General features: G+C 37.5%; 1 protein-coding gene across 3 annotated transcripts in view; it reads right to left on the bottom strand.

Annotated features, from left to right (window-relative positions):
* Nucleotides 1-23,152, bottom strand: part of ATP2C1 (ATPase secretory pathway Ca2+ transporting 1) — a 101,216-nt gene that overhangs the window by 19,117 nt on the left and 58,947 nt on the right. For all 3 annotated transcript variants that reach the window (XM_019934386.3, XM_073803686.1, XM_019934387.3), the window contains 10 exons: nt 22,866-23,021; nt 22,064-22,132; nt 21,001-21,076; nt 18,110-18,176; nt 13,783-13,907; nt 12,560-12,657; nt 9,369-9,464; nt 9,190-9,279; nt 7,275-7,379; nt 2,421-2,577 (listed from right to left, as the gene is read on the bottom strand). In XM_019934386.3, coding sequence (XP_019789945.1) covers nt 2,421-2,577; nt 7,275-7,379; nt 9,190-9,279; nt 9,369-9,464; nt 12,560-12,657; nt 13,783-13,907; nt 18,110-18,176; nt 21,001-21,076; nt 22,064-22,132; nt 22,866-23,021 — 1,039 coding nt within the window. The remainder of the gene's footprint in view (nt 1-2,420; nt 2,578-7,274; nt 7,380-9,189; nt 9,280-9,368; nt 9,465-12,559; nt 12,658-13,782; nt 13,908-18,109; nt 18,177-21,000; nt 21,077-22,063; nt 22,133-22,865; nt 23,022-23,152) is intronic.

Below are 23,152 nucleotides of genomic sequence, written 5' to 3'. Positions count from 1 at the left end.
CCGCGGCATGTGGGATCTTCCCAGACCAGGGCTCGAACCTGTGTTCCCTGCATTGGCAGGCAGATTCTTAACCACTGATTCTTAACCACTGGGGCTTAACCAAAGCCCCAGTTTGTTGAGCTTTAAAGTCAATTTTAAACAGTCACCTTTGAAGGTGGCTTCTCCTAATGTATCTTCATCTTTCCATCTTATAGGCCTCCAGAACAATTCAATAGCTTGAAGAGAAGGCTATATTAATTATATACAACATGTAATAATTTTGTACACAACAAACCCTGGGAGGTAAAGTTAATTTGTAAAGTGATTGTAAAACCACTAATACCAACAATAGTTTCTATTCTTTCACTCTTTCTGTAACATTAATAGGATTTTCTTATTTGTTACTTTGGTTCTCTTAAAACTATATAAATAATACCACCATACCATCATTTATAGTTAGTTTCCTGTCGTCCTCGGGAACTTAAGATATAGCACCATTTCCAAATACCATTTAGCTTTTTCTCAGAATTCTGGAACCTCTGGTAGCTACCTTATGAGCCAGAGGGATGTGTCTCCATCTGGAATATTATAAGACTGAACAACTTACCAAAGAAAACACACCAAAAAAAGCACACAAACTAAACATGTATCTTACAGGGAAACTGAAAAGTCCCAGAGAGATCACGGGAAGTATCCATTCTTATTCAAGCAGAAGGTATGAAGGATGAAATACATTTGGAAAACCATGGTTAGAGGCAAATGACTTCTGTTTTTCCAGTGTACGAGTCATACCTAACTATTTACGTAGATGTGAGCCCCAAACGCTTTCACTCTGGAGAGAATGAGCCACTTGACAGTCCCTAGTGTTGGAACAGAGGCAGATGGCAACAGAAGGGGGGCACTGAGTATCAATCTGTGTGTCAGCAAATCTTAAGAAAGGGACACCAGCTCCTGGCACTCTCAGTGAAGGGGTGGTATTAGCCCAGAGGTCAGTATCCTGTATTTATTTGTTTGCTTCTTTAGCACAAATGAAGATCTATTGTTACTGTTTGGGACAAAGATATGTAGACCTTTTCTGTGTGGAGGGCCCCCAACTTCCTCCTTTATATTTAAAACATAAAAACGAAACGTACTCCAATTTTTAAATTAACGACATGTATTTTAAGAAACTTAAGTTTTATATAAAGTATAAAATAAGTTCATATCAAGTTAAACTTAAAATCTTTATTCATTTATTCTTTACTCTTCATTACGGTAACTTCAGCGGGAAGAGGAAAATGGAGCATAAGCAGAGAAGAGGAAAAGATGTGAAGCAAGGGACAAATGCCCAGAATGTTTCCCAAAGCCCTGTGAAACAAAGACGTTCTCCTCCACCAAGTCTTGTCTATTTCACAATGTTACCACACCAAACCACACATACACAAAGCTCCACAATCTTTCAGATGAAGAGAATTAGTCAAAAAAAAGTGTGAAACGTCTGTTACAAAAATTGAGGAAAACAGGGAGCACATACCAGACCTTTAAGACTGTCTAAATGCAACCCAACTTTGAAACCCTTTTGCTGTGAGCTGCTAAGAATAACAAAACACTGCCCTCAAATGAAGCCACAAGAATACCTTTCTAAACCTATCTTATTATAAGAGCAGAAGTCTTGTAAATTATACTTGTTTCCTGCTCCCAGGAACTGTGGTGCTTGACTTCCATTTTGTAAATAACAATAAAATTAAGGAAGCCAACTCTTCCAATTTCCTTGAGAAAGACTACATAAGTGCATGGGTGTGGGTGTGTGTATGTGTGTGTGTATTCCCCACAAGCCAGAAGGTAAAAACCAGGTACGGCCCCAAGCCCTGCTCTTCAACCCTACATACACACAATGTCCCTAGAAGAAGCGGCCGATGTGTGTGTGCACAGCAGACCCCCTTTCCCTGTCACTGTCCAGTCAGCAGCATTTCACAAGGCAGAGTCTGGGCACCTCTTTCCTCTCTGGTGATCGGCAAGGGAAGAAGTCAGCAGATGAGGAACAAGTAAGTAACCACCTCAGTTTAAAGAATTAGAGGCTTAAGTCTTTTAATATTTAGGAAAGTATTTTAGATTAACAAACAAGAGCCAGTGATAACATAAGGAAGGAGTAACACCACCTTACTTCTATCTATCCCTGTTCTCACAAGATAAACTTGTCTAAAATAAAATTTCTATCACCTGCTCAGAGACCACTGCAGGTCTGTAAGAACCAGAGATTTCATATTTTGCTACATTCCCAACTTTTTATGTTTTGGGAACATAGAAACAATTAGCCAACTAAAACCTAACACTTCAGAAATGGCAGGCTTCTACGAACCCTGGAATAGAGCTGTGCAGCTCAGAAGTGAAGCACGAATTCATCTGCAATTAAAAGAAGGCATTACCTCTTCACCTAGGGGACGGTGCTGAAATGGCCTTACCTCTGAGCCCTGCAGAGCCCATCTGGGCCTTCTCTTGCTGGTACAGATCTCTCTGCTGCTGGGTGAGTGTCAAGGTCTGCCCTTTGCTGTGATATGTAGTACAATACTTAATCACCTGTTCATAAGCACCCTTCATAAAACAAATCTCTGGTCTGTCCTAAGAAGAAAAAACACAGCAAATAAATTCAAGTTAATTTCAATTTGTATATATCTGCCATTGGAATCAAAAACAAGCGGCATGCATTCCCATAATCCCCAGGGAAGTTACTCAAGCCTAAGGCTTTGAACAGCACTTGAACTCTGAAAATTAAAAGCTCACATGGGAGTTTTCTGCATCCTCTTTAGAACACAGTATCTACTCCACACCCTCAGCGCCACAGTGAAGGCAAGGCTACACTCAGCTCCACACTAGGCACTCTCAGCTCACGATGTAACAGGAAAGGGAAAAAGATCTAACGTCAGCCCACAAGCAATGGTTTAGGCTTTCTACTACTGCTATTATATGTATACACGTGACCCCATTTAATTCTCACAACCACCTTGTAATTATGGGTATTATCAGACATTTTATTTTTTACCCTAGCAAAGTAATAAACAAAAACTTACAATGAAAACCCACAGTCCCCTGCCTAAAACCTCCTCACCTCCAGTCCTACTCCACAGAGGCAAACCAATTTTATTTTATTTCTTTATAAATTTATTTATTTTTAATTTATTTTTTGGCTGGGTTGGGTCTTCGTTGCTGCGCATGGGCTTTCTCTAGTTGCGGCGAGCAGGGGCTACTCTTCGTTGCGGTGCGCCTGCTTCTCATTGCGGTGGCTTCTCTTGTTGTGGAGCACGGGCTCTAGGCGCGCGGGCTTCAGTAGTTGTGGCACGCAGGCTCAGTAGTTGTGGCACACGGGCTTAGCTGCTCCACGACATGTGGGATCTTCCCTGACCGGGGCTTGAACCCATGTCCCCTGCATTGGCAGGCGGATTCTTAACCACTGCGTCACCAGGGAAGCCCTTAATTATGTTTTTATTGCTACTTGTTCACTAAACAATTTTATACTCTGTCTACTGTGACAGGTGATCGTCTGGCCACCCCCACTATCTACTCCTTCTCCTCACTGTTATAATACATGCAGAGCAAAACTCACCAGTATTCTGCTCACTTTCTAATTCCTCACTGCTGAGCCAAGTGGCCACCAGAGCAGTTCACAAACTTCCCAGCTCTCCCTGGAGGCACACGGTAGAAATGTATTTCCCTGCACCTCTTACCACTCTGAAGTCAGATGTGATTTGCTTTGGCCAATAAACATGAGCAGTACTTGTGTCACTTCCAAATGGTAATTTAGGAACCAGTGCATAACGTGGTCCTCCTCTGCCTTGGTACGACAGTGTGAGCTCACACTGAGAGGAGCATCCATCTCTGTGGTCCCCAAGTGAGCAGTAACCAGATGTTACGGGGAAACAGGGAGCAGAAAGGTACGATGTTGTTTCCATGACCTACAGAAGCCAAATATATTTCTTCCTGTTCAAGTTTTACCTTTCATAAAGTTAATAATTGCCTCTTTTTTTATTTGCTTAGTTTTCTTTACACCTATTACTCATTATTCCCAAGCTCCTCCATGTCATATAAAGCCCTTCTCAATGTATTTTTCACATAATCCAATAAGTAGGTGAGCCATTACTCCCATATTATGACTGAGAACTCCCTCCTCGGGCTGTGCTCTCCCTTCCTTTTCCAGTGTGAGTTGGCTCATTTCCAGGCTTGCTGCATGACTGGCATCCAGGAGCTTCCCTTCACCCCTCTGCTGGTTAGAACTCACGAGGTTTAAAGTCTCCCTGTTCCTTGATTTATACTCTTACCTTGGAATAACACATCCATCAGTATCTAAGAAAAGCTGTGTGGGCTATACACTTTGAGGCTTGTTTGGAAACATTTTTATTTTACCCCCACATATGTAAGCTCAGCTGGGAAGAGATCGCCTCTCAGTTGAAGGCTTTCCTCCATCACCTTCCAGCCTCCAGTGTGCAGTGCTGCATTTGGAAAGTCCTAAACTTTGGTGTAGGACCTCCTCCCCCTTGCCCTTCCTCCCACCCCACAATCTCTGGAAGCTTTTAGAATGCTAAGTGCCCTCAAATTACTTGATCGTGGGCCTTGGTGTGTTTATTCTCTCACTCCCACCCCTCTGTAACATACACATTGTGCCGAGCAGCTGGTGGGCAATTTTATTCTAGAAGCTGAAGTTCTTCCTCTAGAAATTTTCCTGATGTTATTTGCTAAAATCTTCCCATTTTCTGTCACCACTATTAGGTGGATATTGGATCTCCTACATCAATTCTCTGATTTTTACACCTTACCTTTTGTATTGTCCACCTCTTTGACTTTTCTACTTTCTGACAGATTTCTTGACTTTATTTGAAAAACATTCTATTTAAAGTATCTTGTCATTTTTTATGGTCTTTGGAAATTTTCTTCAGCATCCAGCACTATCTTTGTTTCTGAGACCCTTGTCTCTGTTGGCTTGGTCTGTGTCTTTCATACTGAAGGCTTTCCCCAAGTATCTCGCAATCCCTGTCTGTCCATTTACATTCAAGACCAAAGCAAATAAAGGTCTAGAAACTCCATGGGCACTGCAGGGTTTATCAACTGGTAGCCCTCACAGTAGAGTGACAAGACGAAGACCAGGAGCAGGTAAACTCTACCAATGAACAAAGAGCTTATTTAGGACTACTCCATACTGTAGGGATCTCCCCAGGACCAGTCAGCTTCTCTAAAACTCTTCGATCTTCTGACTTGGAGAATGAGGATATGGGGATACCTACCTGCAAGCATTCTGAGAAAGTGGAGTTAGGACCTAGGACAACGGCTTGCCCTTAATCACCCTGTGTTTAGTCTTAAACCTTAATTCTGCCTTCCACTCTTGTCCCCAAGATGACATTTCTGGTCTGGGCTCAAGAAACAGAAAGGTAAGTGGGGGAGTTCTACTGGTTCCTTATTAGAATTTTAACCTGCTCTCCTCTTTTTAGCCACATGCCTTAGGCCCCACCTTCAAAGATACCTGTCCCCCTAAGTCTTTCCCATACTTCCTCTTTTTTAGTTCATCTTTTATTCGTTGGTTGTCGTTTTGGTAGGTTCCAGGGAGAGAGCAGAGATAAATGCAGACTGTCGTGTTCAAATGAAAGTCCTCTAAAGACAAACTATTTGAGCCTGCGGCTGTTTTTTGTTTGTTTGTTTGTTTCTGGCTACATTGGGTCTTCATTGCTGCCCGTGGGCTTTCTCTAGTTGCGGTGAGCAGGGGCTACTCTTCTTTGCAGTGTGCGGCTTCTCGTTGTGGTGGCTTCCCGTTGCAGAGCAGGGCTCTAGGCACGCGGGCTTCAGCAGTTGCAGCACGCAGGCTCAGCAGTTGTGGCACACAGGCTTAGCTGTTCCGCAGCATGTCGGATCTTCCCAGACCAGGGCTCAAACCCCTGTCCCCTGCATTAGCAGGCGGATTCTTAACCACTGTGCCACCAGGGAAGTCCCGTGGGGCTGTTTTTAAACTGGTACATTTTTCATATCTGTGCCAGGCTGACCTCTTCTAGATCCTGAGTCAGGTCAGCGGGTTTGGGTTTTGTTAGTTAAATCTGTTGATTCTGTTTTCTAAGAGAAACTCTTCAAGTCAGCAAATGGAAAGAATAATCACACCCTTTCTATACTTATATCCCGCCACTCCCTACCCCTACCCCCAACTGAAAAGAGTCAATGTACAACTTTGGTGAGGTTAGATTCAAAATTGCTGAAGTCAAATCTTCGAACTTTACATGAGCCACATTATCTTGAAGTAGTGTGTGATCATATATAAAATGTAAAGAAATACACCTTGCAAATAAACTCATATACATATTCTTGCTATGTAACTATATAGACAAGGGACATCAGCTAAAAATTACCTAACTCTGATGCAATTTTTGAAAGCTTTACATTACAAGGTTTAAAGTAACAGGCATTTTATTTTTATAGTTTTGTTTCCAACTGTATCCCTTCCCTGAAGTTTATAAAAGTTCCTTTAAAGACTAAACAGAAATCTTTTTTCCCCTCATCATCAGAGTTCCTGGCACAAGTTCAATGTTGAGCAATTTAAAACCAATGTTTCCTACTTATTATGGGCAAGGGAGAATCCTCTCACTACCTCCCATCTACAGAGATGTAACTGGTTTCTAATGTTTGCTCACAGGTAAAAACACATAACCGTTTATTAATTCCTAATAAAGAAAATGTAAAAACAGCTATATATTTTTAAGGCCAAAGTAAGTGTAAGCATCAAGCTGGTAATAGCAACTATGAGTGATATGATTATACACTGTAGATAACTATTGTACATAACTCTTACTGCACTGTGTAAAAATTTCTAAAGCACCCAGAGATAAGGTAGTAGCTTGAAATATCAGTGCATTTCGTTTTGTCAGTTTGTAAGCTGGATCAACTAACATGAATTATACACATTTGGTAACCATGTTTCCACAAAATAATGTCGTTTTTGTTCAGCCTGAAGACAAGACATTCTTCAGTGGAAAAACACAGACAGCAGAAACCTGTCATCAAGAACAAAAAAGATGTCGAAAGGCTTATGTCACAATCTCCAGGAGACTGAGACCAGGCTCCAGCTCACTTGAGCTGTTTGCTCACGCAGCAAAACTGACATGTCTATGCATAAATTCAAAGAGAACATGAAAACAACCAGGGATGAGTGTACTATGAATCACACACACTTCAGAGCTGGTCTGTGTTATGCTCAATGACTGCTTAAATCTAAAGGTGGATAATAAATGAAGAACAGTAATCTAGTTAAACAACACAGAGTAAGTTTTCTATAAATGGAAGGATACCTGCTGTGTTCGGTGCACACACTTAACAGCCATCCACTTCTGCTCAGAGCTAAAAGGGTATTCAGCTTTTCTGATATAATCCTGTTGAAGTCCATCAAGACCCATCTACATGGCACAAAAGGAAAGTTAATTCTCACCAACACGTGACTACTTTTTCCTTTAACAAAGAAACAAGGGTCACAACTTTGTAGGGAGGCTGGCTAGAGATACCTGGATTATTTTTCAAACAGCTGTGTTCCATCTATACCTACCATATTTCTCTGAACAGCAGCACACATGTTCAACATGAAAGCCTAGGTGTTTGATAAAGTCTAGGGCATGCTATTGAACTACATACAGAGCAAAACTTCAACACTGACTATATTAAAATCTCAACTGGCTCAAACTCTGGAAGGAAGCAGGATAACAAATAAAGGTGCCCAGCCAATACATACTTTATAATCAACAGAAGCTTCAGATTCAACTCCTCGCTTCTCTGGGATTCGAATTTACCCTGCCGGCTGCTGCCATGCTACTCCCTTTCGCCCCACCCCTTGACATGCCAACTACTACCAATGCCATGTAGCTCTTCTCCTTCCTTACCCTTTGCATTTCCCACCAAATATTCAAAAATATTCTTTAAACTATTCAAAAACCTGGCTTATTGCTTTTTACTGTCTACTGAAACATGTTCAGACTCTCCTTCCTAGCTTTCAAAAATCCTCCAGTAACCCACTACACAGCCTACTTAACCACCCTCGGAGCCACTCAAACTGTTCATTTCATCTGGGTTAACCAAATTCATAAGCCATAATCCAGTCCATGCTTTTTTATTTCTCTGTGCTTTTATTCTTGCTCTTTCCCTAGCTTATCCCCCCACCCCCATCTAAATCCTTCCTCCCCTTCAAAGTCCAGGTCCCAAGTCCAAATGTGCACTCTTCTTACATACGGCTCGACTCCCTACCTAAATTGTGAGGTCCCCACCCATAAAGAGGCGGTTTCACACACTTTGTTTCTCAAAGAGAGAAAGTTAAATATAACACAATAAATACTTGTTATTTAACTTCGGACATCTTTTAAAAAGCTATACTATGCTGTTTTAGTTACAAGGAGAACAAATGATAAAGGAATGAGCCTTTCTGTTAAGGAAACAGAAATAATGTATATATTATAGAAATACCAATTTTACTTTATCAAGTTAAATGTTACAACAACCTACCTTTCTATATTGAATCTCAATTCAAGCAACCTCATTTAGAGGCATCCTGTTTTATATAAGTCTCAAAGTTTCCTAAGACTGCTCTTAAAAGTAGTTTTATTTTTGTTATGGGAATGCCAGGTTGGACTTTTAGGTTTCTCATTTAATCAACTGTAGGACTTAGAAGAGGAGATCAATTGGGACAGATAAAAGGGTCACTGAGGGCAGCACCCCTTCTCCCCAACACAAACGCTAACTCTACACTCACTGTAAGAAATTGATAATGAGGAAGGGGAAGGAAAGGAAATGGAAGACTGGAAAAAGTAAAGCTGACTTCTCATGCTGGCCTTAATACTTTCATGTGGAAATACTAAAGAATGCTGCCTCTTACGCATTTGAAAATAGGCATTTATCAGCAATTACACACATTTATACAGCTTTTCACACTACACTCTGAATATTATGGAAGACAAGAATATTACTTCATAAGAACAAAACTGTCACTGGTCATGAGTTTGTATGCTGCATGTAGGAGATATAAAGTTATAGTGAAAAACCTCTATGCTCTGTATTTCCAGGAAGAATAAAATTGGTTCCCAAAAGGCAATAAAAACTATGAAATAATGTGAATCTTCTTCACTCTACACCTAAAAGCCAGTAATACTGAAATTTATGGCTTCACATTCTCTTGTGAGGGTGATATTTTCACATGTCAAAGAAGAGAGACCAGGCACATACCTTCATTGCAAGAGCAATTAAGGCTCCTTCTGTTGGTTTCCCCATTAGAGTGTTGTTTCTAATTACAGCATCATTGCACACACAGCCCGCCTAAGAGAAATACACATAAACTATGAACCCATCACTGCATCCTAAGTCATTATGAAGAGAGCCACTTTCTTAGAGAATGCAATATTTACCTCGACAATTCTGCTAACAGATGGGTTATAGAATCCATGAACAACATCACCATCAACAATCACTTCCCCAAATGGATTGTAGCCAACTCCAGTAACCTAAGGAATGTAGAGTCAATAATACCAGCAGACAGTGACAATACTTACGAAAACCAAAAGCTATGAGTTGCGTTCATTTCATTTTATACATCATGACACTGTTAGTGTGTACACCTAGAAAAGCATTTAAATTTGTCTGAAACAACATTAATAAAAGAATATAGATAGTAATTTTCACCACAATGGTAAACCTACAGTTAATTATACTAATAATTAACTACTAATTATGCTAATTAATCATTATAATGCATAGTATATTGTAAATAGAAACACGTAATTGTTAATATAATTAATATAACCTTATATTTCCTCTACTTACAATATACTATAGAAAGGATAAATAAACCATGAAAATCTCTATATATAAAGAGTGAGCTTAAATTTATATAACATTACATTTATGTAACACTACAATTTGCAAAGAATTCAAATCTATTACCACATCTAACATTCATGACAAACCTGTGACCTAGACAAAAGTAGAATTCTTTTTGCAAATATGCAGGCTCATAGACAAGTGATTTACCCTAGCACTTACAAACTACTTTAACATAGTATATATTACATGCAAATTTTTAAAATCAGAGACAAGTCAGATACTTATCCTATACAGCTAGAACAAACCAAGCCAAAGAAAAGTTAAATATCACAATAAAAATAGGACAGTTTAGAGGAATTAACAAACAGTTAATGTTTGACATATAAAATTATGGGCTTAAAACAAAAGAGAAACCTATATCTTACCTTTCATACCTGGACCATATAATATAAGCACATGTAACCCCAATGACCCTTCTGAGTCATCCAGAAAAGGCACATTCAACATAGCACTGGGTATCCTTAACCAAATCTAACACAGTAAATATCAATAGTCTCATTTTAAGACCTAGTAAAATGGAATTAAATAGACTTAAGTACAACTTCTGTCAATTTGTGAAATGCTTCCTTTGCTCAGACAATTGGCTATAAATACATTTTAAAATACTGTTCCCATCATCAATAGTGTTAATGAAAATTCCAGCCAGAAATCCCACAAGGTCCAATACCAATCCAGAGATTGGAACGTGTGCACATACACTGACATGCACTTCAGGGGCTGCCAGTGTATAATTTTTAAAGTAGATTAATTCATCCATTCATTTATTCTTTCAGAAAGTATTTACTAGTATGAGGCAGACCCTGCGCTGGGCAACAGAGATCCTGCTCTATTATATTGGGTTGGCCGAAAGGTTCAGTTTTTTCCCTAAGATGGCTCTAGGAGCACTTAGTTGTCTTTAACTTCATTCAATACAATTTTGTTAGATTGTATGTGACAGCTGTTATACCAGTGTGCATTTAAAATAAGGCTTATTAAAATTGGTGAATTTTTGTGTAGCCATTTTAATACTGAAGATTGAAGGAAAAAAGCAACATTTTCAGTATATCATGCCTTATTATTTCAAGAAAGGTAAAAACGCAACCGAAATGCAAAAAAAAAATTGTGCAGTGTATGGAGAAGGTGCTATGACTGATTGAATGTGTCAAAAGTGGTTTGCAAAATTTCGTGCTGGAGATTTTTCGCTGGACGATGCTCCACGGTCGGGTAGACCAGTTGAAGTTGACAGTGATCAAGTCGAGACATTAATTGAGAACAATCAACATTATACCACGCGAGAGATAGCCGACATACTCAAAACATCCAAGTCAAGCGTTGAAAATCATTTGCACCAGCTTGGTTATGTTGATTGCTTTGATGTTTCGGTTCCACACAGGTTAAGCGAAAAAAATCTTCTTGACCGTATTTTCACAGGTGATTCTCTACGTATAATGAAAATGTTTCATTTTTAAAACAAATTGTGACAGGCAACAAAAAGTGGATACTGTACAACAGGGTGGAATGGAAGAGATTGTGGGGCAAGTGAAATGAACCACCACCAACCACACCAAAGGCCGCTTCATCCAAAGAAAGTGATGTTGTATATTTGGTGGGATTGGAAGGGAGTCCTCTACCATGAGCTCCTTCCGGAAAACCAAACGATTAATTCCAACAAGTACTGCTCCCAATTAGACCAACTGAAAGCAGCACTTGACGAAAAGTGTCCAGAATTAGTCAACAGAAAACGCGTAATCTTCCATCAGGATAATGCAAGACCTCATGTTTCTTTGATGACCAGGCAAAAACTGTTACAGCTTGGCTGGGAAGTTCTGATTCATCTGCCATATTCACCAGACATTGTACCTTCGGATTTCCATTTATTAAGGTCTTTACAAAATTATATTAATGGAAAAAATCTCAATTCCCTGGAAGACTGTAAAAGGCACATGGGACAGTTCTTTGCTCAAAAAGATAAAAAGTTTTGGGAAGATGGAATTATGAAGTTGCCTGAAAAATGGCAGAAGGTAGTGGAGCAAAAGGGTGAATACGTTGTTCAATAAAGTTCTTGGTGAAAATGAAAAATGTGTCTTTTATTTTTACTTAATAACCAAAGGCACTTTTTGGCCAACCCAATACTTACATGGGAAGAGGGACAGAGGATTTCACCTGAACTAAGAGGTATGGAACTATGAAAAGGTGTAACACAGGGTGAGTTCTGGGTGGTCAGCAAAGCTTTTCTGAAGAAATGGGTTGGAAATGAGGTGCAAAGGTTGAAGAGGCATTAGACTGTCCTAAGTAGTGACAACAGCAGCAAAGGTCCTTCAGTAGGAGGAATTCTGTCACACTGAAAGAACCATAAAGTCAATGTATTTGGTGTATGGCGAGCAAAGGAGAGATACAGGCTGAGGAAGGAAACAAGCGACAGAACACGTAGGGCTGTGAGCAGCCCCATTTCAGGACCCTGGTCACAATGCGAAGCCACTGAAACATCTTCATTTAGGCATCCAGAGTCTGGTAATAGATGGATGTAGGGGAGACAGACGGAGAGGTGTCGAGAGGGATCAATGTTTCTGGACTGCACAACTGGAGCGGGATCAAGACTTGGGAGAATCACACGGGACAGAAAATGTTCAGCTGCTAACTTGCAGCCATTCTAAAGACACTAGAATGGTTAGGAACACTAAACACCAAAACTTCTGAAAGGGAAATCTGCTGTTAAAAAAAAAAGTCTATAGAGTACCTCAGCACGCAGGCCATCCGAAGTAAATACGTGGGTAACAGTCATTTCATTCTTCGTCAGGGTCCCAGTTTTATCTGAACAAATCACATTACAGCAGCCTAAAGAATAAATCACTACAAGTCACCAAGAGTCAGGGAAAAATGCAAGTTCACATTAAAAACAAATCAAAGACTCTGGAAGCCTGCCCTGCTTCTATGAAATTTTGTACAAATCAAGCTCATGGATAATTTTAGGTTGTTTTCTCTCCTGTGCTTACTTCATCATGAGGTATGAACAGTTTTAATTAGATACTGATAAATGCTGACTTTTTCTTTATTTCCAGTTGAATTTCTACAAAGCTACCTGATAACAGCTTTATGTAGTGACTTTTCATGTAGTGAAAACTAGTGACATTTTCTAGAAAGTTTCAAGGTTACCTTAATATAAACCCATATAATATAAACCCATATAATTTTTTCAGCCATTATTTTAAGGAATTTTTGCCTTCTCAATATTAAAATGCGAACTAGAAGTTAAATTCAACATTTCTGAATTCCTAAATAAAAAGAAGTTTCATAACATACATAAAGTTACCACAATTTTCATATCACACATAAAATTGTTACAGCAATATAATTACTGTATGCTTACTGTTCTTAATAAATGCAACTCAAGAATGACATTTTAGGATCTATAATTATCAATTATCTTCCTTGCGATGTCAAAAGAAAACATTTCTCTGTCACTCTATGGTTTCATTTGTTACTTTTTTTTTTTTACATGATTTAAGCATTAGAACAGTCCATGATGCAGAAAGATTTAAAGCTCCCCGACCCAAGTAATATGAATTTTTAATGACCTTTTTTGGTTGTTAAAACCATACTCAACATTGCGACAAGCCAGACACCACCATGTAAACCTCTAAGACAGGGGTCCCCAACCCCTAGGCCACAGACCAGTACCGGCCCAGGGCCTGTTAAGAACGGGGCCACACAGCAGGAGGTGAGCAGTGGGTGAACGAGCGAAGCTTCATCTGCTGCTCTTCATCACTTCCCATTGCTTGCGTTACCGCCTGAACCACCACCAACCTCCCCCCGTCTGTGGAAAAACTGTCTTTCGTGAAACTGGTCCCTGGTGCCAAAAAGGCTGGGGACTGCTCTAAGACAAAAGCTGTAAAACCCAAAGACCCCTGTTGATGTAAACTATCATGTCAATGAATAAGCATGCTCTAACCAGAGACTTACCCAGAGTTTCAACAATAGGTAGTTTTTTCACAATGGCCCTTTTCTTCACCATTCTCATAACACCAAGGGCTAGAGTCACTGTGACCACAATGGGAAGACCTTCAGGAATTGCTGCTACAGCCAAACTGTAACCAGTAAAGATATAGCATTGAAGTATAAATTCAGTAGTACCCATAGCAATAATTTCAATTGGCTGTTACTTAAAGCAGAGGTTAAAAATGTAAAATTGTTGTTGTCAAACCCAAAAAAGGTCTCAAAATGAGGGAAAACTGATTAACATTTATTGGACACCTACTAGCTACCAGGTTAAGCACAGTGGTTAAAGAATATAGGTTCTGACATCAGACTGCCTAGATTTGTACCCCCAGCTTCAATTTTCACCTGTGTGACCTCAAGCTATTATGCCTCCACCTCTGTAGTTTAGTTTCTCATCTATAAATATAGATAATAACAGGTGTTCAGACAAAAACTTGTACATGAATGTTCATAGCAGCATTATTCACAATAGCCAAAAGATGGAAAGAGCCCAAATTTTCATCAACTGATGAATGGGAAACTGTGGTGTGCCCATACAAGGGAGTACTATTCAGCCATAAAAAAGAATGAAGTACTGATTCATGCTACGAATGGAAAAACCTTGAAAACATCATGCTAACTGAAAGCAGCAGGACACATGTTGCATGGTTTCACTTATATGAGATATCAAGAATAAGCAGATCCAAAGAGACAAAAAGCAGTTTAGTGGTCGCCAGATGGTAGGGAGAGGGAAGAATGGGGAATGACTGAAAATGGGCCCAGGGTTTTCTTTTGGGGGTGATGAGAAAGTTCTGACACTAGATGGTGGTGATGGTGGTAACATTATGAATGTATTTAACTTCACTGAACTGTATACTTTAAAATGGAAAATTTTATGGTATGTGCATTTTATCACAACAAAAAAAATAATTACTTCACTATTTCCCTTCGTAATACTAAAAAAGAAAAACCACCTCAAATTAAATCTCTACTTTTGTCCCATTCCATATCTCCTGATTCTGCTACAGATAAGGACAGGTGCATGCTTATCCTTCATTCTAACAATGCTCCCTGAACTCCCTCTACTGCCCAGTTTCTACAATATAATCTAGATCCAATGGACCTTTACATTTAAATCATTTTACAAATGATTTACAGAGGAATAAAATGGATTGTGAAAAACTTCAATAGAAATTTTCATTTGAATTTTAACCCCAAACTATATTCCTGGATTTGAAAGTATATATATCTGAATGGACAACGCCCTTTGAATGCAACTGCTCAACTGTCATGAATAAACGTGGAACATATTCACCTTTTAAAACAGTGATTTCAAATTCAAAAACCATTTCTAACAAGTTTTAGCTTTATCTTCTTTATCTTTAGCTTCTTTTTGCATTTATCTCTTCAAAATGCAACACTTCTGGAAATGTTAATGGTCCATAACTTTTAGGACAGTCATCTTCTCAGTAATACAATACTGCATGACAAATTCCTTGCTGTAGAATGACTAACTATAAGAGAATGCCTGTCCTTCCCCTTTCATCCTTAAAAATAAACAGTTCAGGGAATTCCCTGGCAGTCCACTGGTTAGGACTCAGCGCTTTCACTGCCAAAGGCCAGGGTTCAGTCCCTGGTCAGGGAACTAAGATCCCACAAGCCATACAGCACAGGCAAAAAAATAAAAATAAAAACCCAGTTCACTCATTAAAATTCAGGAGTTTGAGAAAATCTAGAGTACCATCATCCAAGCATTCAGTGTTGAGATTACACTTATATGATTCAATTTCACCTTCATCATTAGAGCCTACAGTGGTTGTCTCTTTGCAGTCATCTTCTGGTTTGTCTAATAATTATGAAAATTCTTCTGTCAATTCTTCTTTGCCATTATGGTAAAAAAATTAAAAATTCTGAATTTCTCAATTTTGTTTAATGAATGCAAAAAAATAAACAAAAAAAAAGACTACCAAGATTTTGTCTCCAGACTTTTCTTACACCTTTTAAAATGATAATGTAATGCTTTGGGCAACATAATAAGAAAATTAAAGGATAACAGAATAATAATGATTTATTTATTATTAGAGTAGCCTTATAAGCTACTTATCCTTCTGCTTTCTCATTGTTTTACTCATTTTTAGCACAGTTGGAAATAATTGTTAAAATACTTGCTAGGGGAATAAAACAGCCAAGATGTTTCAACACGCAGGAAAAATAAGTTCACTAAAGATCCCACATGTATTTTAGCACATATAAATGTACAGTAGACCCATATGGTTATTGCAAAATAGAATGAGCTTTATTTTATTTAAAAATTCCTAAATGTTTGGTCCTTTGGAAGATCCTGAGGTAGGAATAAAAGTCATGAGGTATTAATCTTCACAAATAGTCAGAACTGCTCCAAAAAAAAATACTCAAAAACGTGAGTCCAATAGATAATAATATGCCAATGGTTAATAAAATTCATGCCCCATTTTAAATTCATTTCATATTTAACCCAAGGCTCCTTTACACATATTTAAGCCAAGAGTTTCAAGTTGTATTTTTGCTCCTCCAAGGAAAAACTATAGTCCTTCACTGTATCACAAATATCTTTTAACTTCTTATTCATCCTACTTATTCCTTGTACTCCACTTGACTTTTTTTTTAATCCATTGGTTTTTATTCTGAAACTTGAACTATTACTTGCTAGGCCTATTACAGAGCTGTCATCCAGGATTTCTTTTCATTAGAGGACTAGGTGAGTTCCACTTTTTCTTACACCCTACACAACATCATCTTCCTTTCTTTCACCCTTGTTTTGCTGGAATTCATACAAGAATAGGTAAGGGATAAATTTTTTGATTACTTGCTTATCCATTTGTAATTACCTAAATTGATACTTTGGCTAGACCTAGATTTATAGATTTAAAATCATTTCCCCCCATACTTTAATTGTACTGCCCCACTGTCTTCTAATTTAATCCAATGTTGCTGTGGATGAAGGTTTAATAAAATCCTTTTTCCCTTCTGTATTTGGTTAAATAAATCTCTAGCTCTGCTCCCTTAGTGACGACAGTATAGCAACTATGTTGCTAGGCAACACTGCCTATGATAAAAGGATCTCCTGACCGATAAATTATCCATGGACTGGGAGAATTATAATTATCTTACAGGAAGCTACAGCTTTGGGTTTCCTGAGTGTGGTGACTCTCATAACTGGGCACGTTTCTTGCAGGCATCCTGGAAAGTGTACGTTTCCAGAGATGCTGGCTCCTGTGGATTATGAGGTATTTTAACCCAGGACAGCTCCTGCCCTTACATGGTCACCTCATCTGCTTGTACCTAAGCTGAACTGCTACAGGGACTGCTGTAGCAACTCTCTCAGAAGAGGACGTTGCCCTGTGGTGCTCAGGACACAGGTACCGAGTATGACCTATGAAAGTCTCGTGAGTTGAAAATCTTAGTAGAGCCTAAAAAGACCCTGTGGTGGAAACTGTAGTTGCTAATGAGAAGTATGATACCAGTCTAATTTTCCTTCCTGTACAGATGACCTGACCTGTTTTCTTTAGTCTCACAATGATGTATCTGGGTTGGAGTTTTTTTTGTCCTGCTTGGCATTTGGAGAATCCTTTCAATCTATAAAGATTCATGTCTTGCTTCATTTCTTATATAATTTCTTCTTACCTCTTTTTAAATCTTCTATTACTTAGATATGGCATTTACTGAATTATTCTTTGTCACTTTTATCTCATTCTCTGTTTTAGACTTTTTACTCTATTTTTGGGGAGACCACTTCGACTTTATATCATAGCCTTTAAACTGAATCTTTAATTTCAGCAATCATAACCTTAATATCTTAAAAAAATATATTTTGGTTCTGTGATCCTTTTCTACAGCAATCTGTCTATCATGAATGCAGTTTCTTCACAAATCTCTGAAAATATGAAGGCTTTCTGTTTATTTTTAATTTTTCATCAATTCTTGCATATTTGGTTTTCCTCTGAGATGGATTATTCAATTTCTATATTGTGGTCTTTCTCTCTCATGCTCCTAGTTTTCAGTTTGGCAATCCTTAATTGTCTATATAAGTATAAAAAAGCAATATTGGATTGATAATACCAGACATGTAGTGTGGGGTTTCTCCACTGCATATACATAGGTTTTCATTTTCCTGGAGCTCATTTCAACATATGAATTCTGAACTATTTAAGTAGAGTTGATATACTCTTTTGTGCTCGTATAATACCTCCATAATGGAACATAAGCTATGACTAACAAAGAAATAAGAGCGGCAAAAGAGACTTCAAATTATAAACAAACTATCAGAACTTACCTTACACTAATAGTAAACATTTCCAGGATATCTTTTCCTAGTAACCAGCCAACCAACATGATGATACCTGTAACAGAATCAAACAGCTATTTTTCCCTTTTATATAAAACCACCTGGGCATAGAAGGGATAGAACAGAAAGTTGAGGGCAGCAAAAGTCCCTTGATATAAAAGGGAAAGTTTATCAGATCACAATTATAAGATTTTACAAGAATCCATTAAGCAGGTGAGATTAAATTAAGCTTAAGGTTAAAACTGTGTATGCATGCACACACCTACAGTTTTACCTTTTGTTGCCACTGCTGCCACCCATCCCTTAAAGTAATAATATCTGAGAGTTCCCAATATAAGAGGGGGAAAAAAAGAAGGCAGCATATACATATAGGTTTTCTCTTAACTATGAGGTTCGCAAAAATAAACCCTGGAACTTTACTTCTCATAACTCAATATCCAGACACTGCACATTAAGTTTGTACTACAAACCAAGGAGTACTTAGGACTTGGCTCAACGAATGATATAAGACATTATAAGACAGTCAAAACTGCAATTAACATTTAAAAATTACGACCTTTACAGTGTTTAAAAGTTAAAAACGAATTAACATAAACCAAACAGCTGATTCTTTACTCTCTTCTTTAATCTTTATCTTTGAAAAGAAGGGGGGGCGCAAGGGATGTACCACTGGTTTTGTGAGGAAAAACACTGTATCAGAGTTTTAATAAAATAACTTCGAGACTGTATTCTAGATCAATATGGATATTGAAAACAAGGTTTTCTTCATCTTTCTGCAACTACAAAATAATGATCCAGATCCCATCCCAAATACTATCCTGATAAAAGAAATCTGTCCAGTGAATTATACCAGAGTCCAGCAAACTATACAGTCTATGGCCCTCTTACGTGTTTTTGTAAATAGTTTGTTGGAACACAGCCACACCCATTGTTTGTAAATTGTCTGTGGTTGCTTTTGTGCTGATGGCAAAGTTGAGTATTTCCAACACAGAACGTACGAACCAAAGGCTGAAACATTTACTATCTGGTGCTTTACCAAAAAGTCTGCTGACCCTTGATTTTGATCTTGATCCTTCTCCTATTCCATATACTATCCTAACAAGAAAAATTATGTCCAATGCATTTAAAACCAGGTAACCATAAAGTTGAAAAATTTTTATCACTAAATTTGACGTGGTTTAATGATACAATGTTAATATAAACTGGAAAGATTTAATTGGTTAAATTGCCCTTCAATTTACCAAATTCACTACAAATTCTAAAAAATAAACAGCAATAACCAAATGAAGGGAGCTATGAGAACATACACACCATTTAAACAAAAAGAATGAAATACCTTCCCAGCTTCTACTTTATGTTTATGATAATGAGAAATGGATCAAGAGGATTAATATTTAAGAAGTTATTTCACTGAAACTGTACAGCAGAAACGTTGTCTTAAAATTGCATTGTTATCTTAAAAGCTAGCAAGAAAAATTAAAATAACATATTGAAGAATTAAACAGAGAAGGACTCTCTCACAGAGTTCATCCATGCATCTTTCCGCATGTGCTCTGCTTTTCCAAAAAACATTTTACTTTTCTCTTTAAAAAAAAAGAAAGAAAGAAACAGAGAAAAGACTCCAAAATTGATGTGTTTAATGTTATGATAAAGATGTTGTGTCAACTCAGTGAATTAAGAATGGACTATGGAATTGATGGTACTAGGATAATTAACTTTTGAGTAACAAAGTAATAACTCTACCTTAAGTCTTATACTAAAATAAATTCTAAATAAAATAGAAAAATTAAGTGTCAAAAGTAAAAACTAAAGTAGTATAGTGATGTTTAAATAACTATAAACAAAAAAACATTCTCCCATATGGGGTTGGGGGAGCCTTTATGAATAGAACACAGACAGAAACTTAACTGCACTAATCATCAACAGGAGGGTGATAAGAATCTCAGGCAAGAGATTGTTTCATTACACACATCTCTCCCCTCCCTACCAAGTTTATTATACAGCCCTCAAAAGCAATTTAAAAATCAGGAGAAAAAAATACTTGTAACTTAAACAACAAAAGGATTAATATCCTAATTATACAAAGAGCTGTGACCAATCTAAGACTTATACCACAAAAGAAGAGGGACAAAAGAAATAAACCAGCAGGTCATAAAATAAAAAGGACTAACATACATATGACAAAGTGTTCTGTTTCTTGAATAATGAATTTTGAAATAAAATAATGAGAAGACTTTTCTTCACCTATTAAGTTAGTGACAAAAAAGCTGGCAAGGGTGCTGGAAGAGAGACTTTTATCTTGTTGATGGAGGATATTATTTGGCAATATGAAACAAAAGCCTTTAAAAACATGCCAAAAATTTTTAAATCACACAGATACTCTTTGACCCAATAATTTCACTTTCAGGAATTTATCCTAAGGAAATGAGAGGTGTTTATAATAAGATATCTGCACTGAAGAATCACTTACACAATTTTTTAAAACTTTAAAAACCTACACAAATGTCTAAAAGAGCACTGGCTTTTTATATATGTATACACACACATATTCACACAATGGAATACTATACAACCTTTAAATTTGTTTTAGAAGAGTAGTCATAACACAATACTATCATATTTTATTGAAGACTAGAAAGACAAATACTAAAGTGTTTATAGAAATGCTCTTTGATTACAGGAATTACAGAGTTCTATTTTATCTTTGTAGCAAAGGACAACAGCTGGGGATTAGTTTTATAGTTTAAAAAAAAGTAATAGTAGCTGAATAAATGAATGAATGAATGGAATTTTTCTATGTATGGATCTAACCCCCCCTTCCCACTCAAAAAATAAACCTAAGTAAATATAGGAGATATACATACTCACTGTTCTCTTACCTATTATACCAAAGGAGTAAAAGGAAAGTTGTTTTCCTAAGAGGTCCATGCTCTTCTGCAGAGGGGTTTTTGGTGCCTTGACAAATTGGAGAAGAGTGTCACCACAATTACCCAATTACCTAAATTTAGTGAGCTTTACTAGGTGCCAGGGACTCTAAGTGTTTGACACACACATGCTCGTGCTTAACACACCCATGACATACACAACTCTCCCTTGAGGTAAGTTTTAGCTCCTTCACTGAGAAAACTGTGAGGCCTAGACTGTTAAAAACCCATTTATTTGAAAAGGCCCGTGCTCTCTATGCCTCTTTGAGGAAAAATCTATTCTCCCTAGCAGTTTCCCCAGGACTTCATTATCATCAGCTGCCCCTCATTTTTCTACTCTTTCTCCTTACAAAGATGCTTGTAACCCAAGTCTTTTTACCCTGTTGGCTCCCTGATCTCTGGCGATCCCTTCACTCCCAAGCTTGGGACGGTTTTACACACTGCATCACATATGGGAGTCTTAGCAGGCTACCTGAGAAATCCAGATAATTTGAGAAGAAAATGATATTTGTAGAATGCAACTTATTTTTTAAATATAAGAAGATATTTTAAATGAGAGAACTAATCTTCAATATCCTTCAACAAGGGTATCTTCCAAGTTATTTCACTTTGCAATCTTTTTTTCTCCAGATACTTGGAATTATGTAAAGTTGGGAATTTTGGTAGAAGACATGTTCTAAAGTACAAATATACTATTTAGTAATCTTTAAATTTAATATGATAAAGCTAATTTCTAAAAATAATAAGCCTTATAAATAACTGGCTAAACCTTCTTCTCCTATGAACAATGAATAAACATCAGAATATTTCAAATATTAAAGTGTTAATTCAAACCCTTCCAATTACAGGCTTTCCACTTATGATTTTAAGCACAGACAACTGAGTAATATTCTGAATAAAATATTACTTCCAAAATTAACAAAATAATCCTCCAATATTCTCTTTTCCTCTACTTACAATGGAAAATATTTCGGATTTGAAACTCAAACATCATTAACAAACTAAGTTTGTTACTTACTTCCTCTGCCTGCATCATTTTAAAAACCTCTCCAAATTCAGAATTTTCTCCTGTTCCAATGACAATACCCTAAAGGGAAAAACAAGAAAACATATTTACATTCAGATGGAATCAACCTCTCTCAACCAAAGAACAAAACCCCTTCATTCCCTTTCTCCAAAGCCACCCACAGTCACGATGTCTGACATACGTATCCAAGGTTCCCTCAGCAAATTTACTTTTGATGTTACTACAGATCCTTGAAAATAAACATCTCATTAAACTTATTACTGACTCAATTCTGTGGCCCATTTTTTTGTCTATGTTAATATTTCTGAAATTTGAACCTTTCTTATACTCAGTAGAGACATTTAATGTAGTTTCCCTCTCAAATGCTACTGAATGATGCCTTTTACATTTGTGTAATATTAAAATCCAGGAAATAAAATATTTGAAATCAATCAGTAGGAGAGTGATATGTAGTCTGAATATTATAGCCAGTATCATATCAACTAAATTGAAATTTTATTTAACCAATGGTGAACATATCCACAAGCCAAAAAAAAAGAAAAGAACAGGAGGTACTGAGGACTATGCTTTTACAGGATCCATTACCTGGTAAATGGCAGAACTATGGATGTATTATAACTCAGGGACACGGCTTCTCCTTAGCCTCACAAATATCTGCCAAGGATTAGGTTCAATTCTGCCATTTCTTCGCCATATATTTTTAAAAGCTCCACATAAAACTAGCCAAAAAAGAACTGAGGAAATGGTTGAAAACAAAGGAACTGCTATCTTGAAAACGAGAAAGAAAATTTACCTTTGCTTTGCCACATCTGACCAGTGTTCCCATGAAGGCAATGTTACTTCTTGATGCAAGATCTCCATTAGTGGCAGCCGGCTGAGGAGCTGTCACCTTAGAACAAGGTGTTGTCTCTCCTGTCAAGCTGGACTCATCAATGGAAAGATCCACAGCCTTGGGGAACATAAAGCACTCCAGTAAGTTCAAGTTTGAAGACTCTCTCTGCTAAACTTAACATCTAAGGGGTCTGTAACCATCACTCCTTCCACAAATATCCTCCCTTCTATAAATTAACCAAATCTTTT

The sequence above is a fragment of the Tursiops truncatus genome, chromosome 4 (genome assembly GCF_011762595.2).
Source record: "Tursiops truncatus isolate mTurTru1 chromosome 4, mTurTru1.mat.Y, whole genome shotgun sequence".
Classification (NCBI taxonomy): Eukaryota; Metazoa; Chordata; class Mammalia; order Artiodactyla; family Delphinidae; genus Tursiops; species Tursiops truncatus.
This window is presented reverse-complemented; position numbering and strand designations above follow the sequence as displayed.